The 9,067-nt window shown below is 41.1% G+C and overlaps 1 protein-coding gene across 1 annotated transcript in view; it reads left to right on the top strand.

The window, feature by feature from the left end:
• Positions 1-7,516, top strand: part of Arhgap15 (Rho GTPase activating protein 15) — a 591,993-nt gene extending 584,477 nt beyond the window's left edge. Inside the window, exon 14 of the mRNA XM_013112601.3 lies at positions 6,214-7,516. Coding sequence (XP_012968055.2) covers positions 6,214-6,397 — 184 coding nt within the window. The 3' untranslated portion in view covers positions 6,398-7,516. The remainder of the gene's footprint in view (positions 1-6,213) is intronic.
• Positions 7,517-9,067: the final 1,551 nt, after the last annotated feature.

Below are 9,067 nucleotides of genomic sequence, written 5' to 3' on the forward strand. Positions count from 1 at the left end.
TGGCTCTTCTGAAGCTGGGCTCGCTGGGTTGGGGTCTTGGAGGAGCTGATCTCTTTCCTGTGTGGGCGGCTCTTCTGGAAGCCGGGAGCGGCCCCGAAGATGGAGGGGGATGGGTGATGGGCGGGTGGTCCCAGCCAGAGACCCAATCTCACCTGAAGCTGGGCTCGCTGGGTTGGGGTCTTGGAGGAGCTGATCTCTTTCCTGTGTGGGCGGCTCTTCTGGAAGCCGGGAGCGGCCCCGAAGATGGAGGGGGATGGGTGATGGGCGGGTGGTCCCAGCCGGGGACCCAATCTCACCTGAAGCTGGGCTCGCTGGGTTGGGGTCTTGGAGGAGCTGATCTCTTTCCTGTGTGGGCGGCTCTTCTGGAAGCCGGGAGCGGCCCCGAAGATGGAGGGGGATGGGTGGTGGGCGGGTGGTCCCAGCCAGAGACCCAATCTCACCTGAAGCTGGACTCGCTGGGTTGGGGTCTTGGGGAGCTGATCTCTTTCCTGTGTGGGCGGCTCTTCTGGAAGCCGGGAGCGGCCCGAAGATGGAGGGGGATGGGTGATGGGCGGGTGGTCCCAGCCGGGGACCCAATCTCACCTGAAGCTGGGCTCGCTGGGTTGGGGTCTTGGAGGAGCTGATCTCTTTCCTGTGTGGGCGGCTCTTCTGGAAGCCAGGAGCGGCCCCGAAGATGGAGGGGGATGGGTGATGGGCGGGTGGTCCCAGCCAGAGACCCAATCTCACCTGAAGCTGGACTCGCTGGGTTGGGGTCTTGGGGAGCTGATCTCTTTCCTGTGTGGGCGGCTCTTCTGGAAGCCCGGAGCGGCCCCGAAGATGGAGGGGGATGGGTGATGGGCGGGTGGTCCCAGCCGGGGACCCAATCTCACCTGAAGCTGGGCTTGCTGGGTTGGGGTCTTCGACAACATGCTTTTGATGAGGTAGATGAGTGTGGTTCCTAAGAACACTGGAGCAGATGTTTCAGGACTGTGAGCTCTGCACAATGTGGACTACCTGGGATGGAGATAGTCTCCTTGAATTTTTTGTTACCGCCTTAAGTAGATATCATTTCTCCACCTTGCTCATTTGAAAACCCAGGCTAACACTGCCAAAAACATTGTGTGAGTCTAGTGGAATGGCCAACCAGGTTCCACATCCAGGGATCCTGGCTCTGGGCTCCATGGAAGGATATACATCAATGAGAATGAACAGGAACCTTCCAGTCAAAAAGCTAATGGATTATTTGGTATTTTGATGTCTAGTTTCTTGAGTTCTTAATTCCATATCAGCTTTTATTTTTATAACAAATCCTCCTTTTAGTGAGTCATTTGCCTGTGATTGTATGTAACCAAGAAATTTGTTTCAGTTAGATCAAATTCTACTCATTTTTGGAAAAAAAACCTATCAAGCATAAGGCTTTTCTGAGAGTTTCTGAGTTTTGGTTGGTTGGTTGGGGCCAACATCTGTAGCATTGTGGTGCAAATTGTTTAATTACCCAAAATTGACAGGTCGCTGTCACTGCTGCTTCATTTTGCACTTGACAGGGAACTGTGGTCACATTTTCTCTTCCTATAATGCTGTAAGATATCATGTCCCTGTTGTTTTTTTTAATCTGACCCGCTTAATGACTGTATAAACTTGGATTTACCCTAGTGGTATAAGCATTGTTCCTACAATGAACATGTATCAATTGCTATCACAGAACAAGGTTATAAAATCACAGTTATGCCTTTGCTAGGCTATGTTGGATAAAGCAGTGTCTCTTCAGTCTTTATGAAAGAAGACTGCGGCCTCCTAGGCAGCCATTCATGGGAGCTTAATTTTGAGTTTTACATGCTGCTTAGAATCAGGCATTTTTGCTATTTGGGGTTTCTTGAAAATAAATTAATAGCAAACAAATTCCCAAATACTGATAGAAGAGCTAAACATTTTTTCATAACTTCCTCATCATCCACCAATTCATAGAACATTAATCTCTCAGACACATCATCCTTCTTACATTTGTCATTCATATCTATTCTCTGTAATTTTACCTTAGTTTTTTAATGAAGGGTAGGAATCTTTCACCCTTTAACCTGGAAGCAGGTTAAATTACAGCTCAGAATTTGATTTGCAACACTTCCATGGATTTTAATGATGATTAAACATGCCCATCTAAAGAGAGGAACTGGCCACAGCTCATTCCCACTAGGCTGGTAGCAGAGACTGTAGACCCAGGGAAACACAGGCGGGTCAAACCCAGTAGATTTTTCAGGATTACATACAGGCCCCTAGCAGAATACACTAAGGCAGAGGTTCCCTGGCTGTACAGCTCAGTGCCACCAAGGCCCTAAAGCCAGGCTTGCCATTTAAGTCAGAGAGGACACAAGCTGAGCATGAGCATGGTCATTTTCTCTGGAGGCTTTTTGGAGTCTTAATAACAGATTTGTGTATTAAAATTTACAAGAAGAAAATCCACAAACTTCTTCAAAACTTGCTTTGGATGCCATGTTTATGAGGCATGTGACAGAAATGGTATTGCACAGAACTCACTTTGCTGAGTGAGAGCTTTCTGCCAGGTATTGCCAACCATGGCCTTCCCTCCAAGTGCTGGAAGAACCACTTACTGCAGTGTTTTCCTCCATGGATATGAGGTTGCACAAAATGTGTGCAGGATTTTTATTGCTTTTGTTAGACTGTGTTCTTGTATGTGCTCTGCTAGTAGTTAAGCCCTTGGCTGTAATTCCCATCTACTCACTTTGGAGAGCAGAAGATGTGCTATTATGATGTGACAAATAAGAATTTTGCATAATATCCTAACTGTATTTTGAAAACTATGATCGACTCTGTGTGCTCCTCAAACAGCTACTTACCTATTCAGGAGTCTGACAAAGTAGGAACTGGCAGGTTTTTATTTAATAGCAAAGTTTACAACAGCATTAATACATTTGCCAGGCACCCCTAACTTCAGAGCTTTCTTTGCTAGATGTGTCTGTCCCTGAACTCTACAACAGGGGGTATATTCTAATTCAAAATTTAGTGTGAGACTCAATTTGCCCATCAACATGAATCAACAATTTCTGTCTCAGATTGGTATTCACCCTCAGCATAATCTCTACCCTGAAGAATAGTCTTTCAACAAATCAACTTCTTCATTGGTACTCAGAAAACAAATTGTTGAGTACATACACACCAACAAGATTTATAACGGTAAATAAGCTAATTAGCACATGTTCCATATACTGCACACCCAAATTGTCTTATCTCTTAACCACATCTTGTTTTTCTAGAAGGCATAGCAAGTGACTTGATTTTCATAATTTAAGAAACAAATTTAAGCTGCTATCAAAATGTAATCTGCACTAATCCAGACACGGTAAAAAATTATACAGCTATATTATTCTGAAGTGTTTACATTAACAAGATCATTTTGAATCATTCATCAATTAGCATTATCAAAATCAGATGGGAAATTTCTAGAACTTGGACCTGAAGAATACAGGTTTGGGGTGAGATATGATATATATATATACATAAAAGCAAAACTGAGCATTAGCGAACTAGGTTAGGAACCTACCCACTGGAAGAAATTCATTAGAGGAGACCCCATGGCCCAGCAACTGAGATGGAGATGCCTTTAGAGGACCCGGACTTGTTTATTATCTTCCACTCTCCATTCTGTCTAAATTCAACCAGGTACCCAACTCTAGGTTTGACCTTGTACTGGCTTCTAAGACAAGGTCTTTTGCCAACACACATACACACACACACACACACACACACACACACACACACACACAGAGTAACCTTTCCTGGCCTCAATCCAGCCTAATTTCTCTATAGGGCTACATCTCCCTAGCTATGATTTGGGGGTGAGAGCTGAGCTGCCCTGACACTGGATGAGTTACCCCATCACTTTCTGTCAGCCATGATTACCCCCTGCAAGTCCTGGATACACCTTGACTACTGTCTGACCTTATTTTTTGAGGGTGTCACTCAGTTTGGGATCTCAACTATCCCAAATTCCCTGTCCATTCTTTTGTTCAACAAAAATTAGAGCCGTGTAAATTAGAAAATCTAACTCCATCCTCTAGTCCATGTCTATATCAGGCCCCTCCTCTTTCATACTCTCTAATCCCCAAACCCTAATTATCTTCCACTACCCATTTACCATCACAGAATAAGTGCTGTCTGAGATTTCTGTCTGCCTTCTCCACAGCCTATAACCAAAGAGCACTGGTCCTGCTGAATGAATCTTAGCAGCTGAGACATTTGCTGTCAATGGGTAAAGTTACAGCAACTTTTGCCTTCTGAGTATTCCATTACTTGCTATGTTTTGTTTTTTCCATTTTTGTCTTTGGCAATTTTTCATGTCTTGGAGTCACTGGAATTGGTATCAGAAAAGGCATCCAGTTATAAGCAAAAGATAAAAACCTTTTTTTTTACCTTAAAATAAGTCTTGCTAATGACTCTCATAGCACGCTTGCCAAGAAGAGATTCTGAAGATGTTAAACTGAGGTAAACTGCTGTGCTGCAGGGAGCTAAGGCCTGTATCACCCACCAGATGTGGAGAGAGGAGGCTTATATCATTTTACATCCCTTGAAAACTGAAGCATCAAAGTGACGTAGCCTTTTTTCCCCCAAAAGAAACTTTAAATTTGAAATCTCTGATAACTTACTGAAACTCTAAAAATACGAAACTCCCTTCCAGAAATGTAGCCATGCCAACAATACTCACAGGTACAAATGTTCTCAACTTAAAGCAGGAAGAAAAGAAAAATGTGAGGCAGAATGTCTTGGATTTTCACTCAAAATTGCAGTCATTTTGCCCGCAATAAATATGCTACAACCAAATTGACTATCACAATTGTACAATGAAGGATGAAAATTCAGAGCCTCTTATAGCACACTCAACAATTGTGCAAGGCACAGAGAGTGACAGGTTGGTCCCATTATGAAACAGAATGGCGTTAACAGACACTCTGAGATGATGTGTCCCAAAGAGTTGGGACCACACAACCTTAGTTCTGCATGACATTAGTCCCTATACTCACAGGGCCTCAGCCATTTCATCTGCTCAACAGAGCTAGCAACAGAATCTGCTTTGTGGGATTATTATGAGGATTAAATAACACAATAAAATCATTTAAAATCGCAGTTGTTGCTTGGGAAAATATAAGTACAGTTTTCTGGCAACACTCCATTACATTAACCTCGGCTGTGCTCACATACAAGCCAGAGCATGGAGCTTAAAGGATTCCATTGGAAGAGTAATGAAAAGTAAATAGAGTCTCCTGCCTCCTCTAACTCCAGCCTGTGTAGACCAGCATAGGCCAAACGAGACAGTGTCAAAGTCTAAACAGCTCAACTAAGCTTCACACTGAGCACTGAAGACAACAAAATCACTGTCTCCTTTGGCTCAGGCTGTCTGGAAGTCTATTTCTTAGCTCCTGTCTTCTGTGTAATGACTTATTTCCTTGCTGTCATTGAAACCTCATGTTGACGAAGTATCAGCTATGAGACCATTTACTATTTGTCAATCTGACAAAAAAAAAGTTTGGTTTTCTTGAAAAAGTCCTTTTGCGACATGTAAGGCATCCCTAAATACAACATCTTTGCATACCAAAGGTTGCCAGCTTTCTATCCAATCCTATGTAAGTACCTCTCAAATCTCAGAAGGATTCTTTCTCTGTAGGACTGCTACCAGGTTCTGCATTCTATCAAAGCATGAGTCAATCACCCATCCAACTGAATGAAGAAACACAATTTTAACGTATACCTAAATGTCTCAGAACACACATCCTCTACAAAACATATTCTAGTTAGCTTCAGTCAGGAGCACTTCCCTCATTCTAATCACTAAAGTCTTATCCCAGCCCTAGGTCTGTCTTCCATTATTAGTTATGCATATATTTTCTATTATCATTTGGATTATAATATAGTCCATGAGTATGTCACCTATATTCTCCATTGACTATAAACACTTCAAAGACTGAATCTCTTTAATTCCACAAGAATATTGCTATTTAACATATTTATTCATAATTATTAAACATCCACAATATCCATTTATAATGAGGATTTAAAGTTGGATGAGGTGGTCTTCTAATTTCATTCAGTAATTCATGAAGGGCTTGTGATCAAGTAGTGTGATGAGCTTCTTTGCTTTTCTTTTTTTTTTCCTGAAACTAGAGCTATCTACAATTTCATATTAAACTCCATTGAAATCTTTTCTTTATGTTTTCTTCTCCCCAGGATAGTGGCCAAAGCCTCCAAGAATCTCATGTCCACACAAAGCTTAGGGATTGTATTTGGACCCACCCTTCTGCGAGCCAAAAATGAGTCGGGGAACATGGCGATACACATGGTATACCAAAACCAGATAGCAGAGTTCATGCTGAATGAGTATGATAAGATCTTCAGCTCAGAGGAAGACTGACAGACAAGACAAGCCTCTGAGTATGTTCACATCTGTCTTGATGCCTAATATTTTTACATTTCTGTAAACATATTTCTGAAATATTTTTTCCTTCCAAGCGACAGATGCTTCATTTTGTGAAAACTTAGTGATGATTTTGTATTTAAGTTCCAAACATTTGAATAAAATAAATGACAATATTTTCCTATATGTGTTCTACATTAACCCCTTGGGTGTTACTCTTCTTAACATTCTAGAAATACATCATAAATGTCTCACCGCCTTAAATAGTGTGTACACGATAGCACCATGTAGCTCTACTACTGCTCCTTGGCATCAGGTATGTGCTGGTGTATGTTCAGATATGTGACTATGTAGAAAAATTGTGGGTAAGTATGAGTGTGTATGCTGTGTGCTTTCTCAAGATCCATATGCATCAATGCTATGTCCCCACATACCTAAGCAGCCACAGAGAGAACACAAGCAATAAGAAGGCATCAATGTTATCAATCAAAATAGAGTCCTTCCATCTTTCAAGAGTACAACCCAATTATCATTTGTGGTGATACCCATCATCAGTGATGGATGAGCTTTGTAAATACAGCATGTTGAATGGCAACTTTTCTGAAGAACAAAAGAACAGTTCAAGAGATTTGTTGTTGGACTGCCCTTTTTGTGTGTGAATACTGTTTTGGTTCCACAAATGTACCATTTAGTAAATTAAATGGATTGGTCCTTGTTTCACATAGAGATTGCATTGTTATTCCATTGTGATTCTTCATCAAATTGTGTATCTTCCTTTCCTACAGCTACATCATTTTATGTAGAATTTTTATTATGTTTTATTGGAGAGTTACACTAACTCCAGCTAGAAAGATCTATTTTTAAATGCTTGTATTAGTATGCCCTATGGATTCCTTGACTAGACTCATATTATTTTATCCATTTGTTGGTTACTTTCAATTGTGATTGATTAAACAAAAGGATAACTGTCTAAAATATATCAAACATTACTGTATTTTAAAAAGTATGTTGTAGCTGAACACATCTCATGCCATTTATGAAAGAGTTCTGCTGATAGAAATATAGGTTTATGTTTGACAGCTTTTTAATAAACTCAAATGGAATGAATAAAACTAATTCAGTGTGATGAGTAAGTCTAGTTATCAATTTGATCATAAAATTAAAAATAAAGCATGTAAATTCCATGTGTGAAGCATGGTTTCATGAGCAGACACTCAGAGAAATGAGCTCAGGGGCATATGTTGTAGCATTGATGGGTCATTCAGAGATGAGAAAGAGAGACTTAAGAGACAGTCAGATGTTCTGAAGTACCAACATCCACAGTACTGCCTGAGAATGCTTGCCTGAGGAAGAGCTCAGTATCCTTGTCCCTTTTGAATGTCTTTATTTTAGTAAATGTGCCAATACAGTCGATAATAGTGAAGTAGTCACAGTGAATTCTTCAGTGTGGTTTCATCAAGTGGGATGTGTATGTATTATATCAAAAAGCCAAGAAAAGTCATAAGAAACAGAATCCAATGATCTGGAGCTATCCAGTAACAATGAAGCAACAGGATGACTAAGCTGTAAAAGATTCTACATGTAAAACTGTACTTGTTCCTTTCAATAACACACAAAGAAACATGAAACATGGGATTCTGGCATCGATGTCCCGTCTTCCCCAATGCTGCAACATTCTCAATGAAGTATTTTCCAAGTCTTTAATTATTTCTCCTTCTGAAAAGAGAACAGTAGGGTTAGAAGTTCCAGTATTAAAACGTTGTGTCTCTACAAAACCATCTTTGCAGATATTCTGGAAGCTTCTGCCAGAGAGAAATCACACTGAAAGCCAAAGAGAGTGGCACTACCTGCTTTGAGCAAAGATCCACATCCCCTTGTCTCTGCTGCCTTCCAGATTCATAATCTTCAAAAGCACCAGCTTCTTGATTTCCAATCAGATGGGATTTAGCCTGATTCAGACCCCAGCTGTGCCCTGTTCCTGCCTGCTAAGGGCATTGCATCAGAGAACATGTTTCCTCTCTAGACAAAGACCTTTCCAGGGTACTGAGCCAAGGTGCCCATCACAGGATCTCATTTGCCCACTCTAAAAGCATAGAAAGGTCATGATATTCCATAACATTTCAGTTAGCCATGATGCCTAGGATCATTGTCCCGAGTGATAAAGCCAAGTTTCTGTACTAGGTTGAAGCACTAAATGATTTTATGAAACCGGACAGTATTCTCCAACAGCAAAACGAAATCAAAACTAGGAAAGTTAGCAAGGGTTTCTTACCTGGTCTGAGCCAGGCTCAGTTCTAGGCACTGAAGATATGACCGCCATGATAAAACACATATTATGTATTGCTACCCTCTGTAGGAAAGGAAGACAATTGCCCAAGGATTAGTTACTAGATCACAGATGCTATCCAAAAGGGCAAACCTTAGCATTTAATACCTGTACATAGAAATGCTCAAATAGATTGGCAGTGCCAGTTACAGAAATATTTTTTTAAAGTGCAGTAGTTGGTTATCAAGCAACTGGTTGTAACTGGGGAAGTCAGATTAGGCTTCACTGTTGAGATCATCTGGGGAAGTTCTATCTATTTGTGACTGATAGATAAGATTTATTTGACAAGGAAAAATATAGAAGGCACATCAAGCAGGAATGAGGAATTGGGGAAGGCCTGA

This window comes from Mesocricetus auratus, unplaced genomic scaffold (assembly GCF_017639785.1).
Source record: "Mesocricetus auratus isolate SY011 unplaced genomic scaffold, BCM_Maur_2.0 Super-Scaffold_100004, whole genome shotgun sequence".
NCBI classification, from domain to species: domain Eukaryota; kingdom Metazoa; phylum Chordata; class Mammalia; order Rodentia; family Cricetidae; genus Mesocricetus; species Mesocricetus auratus.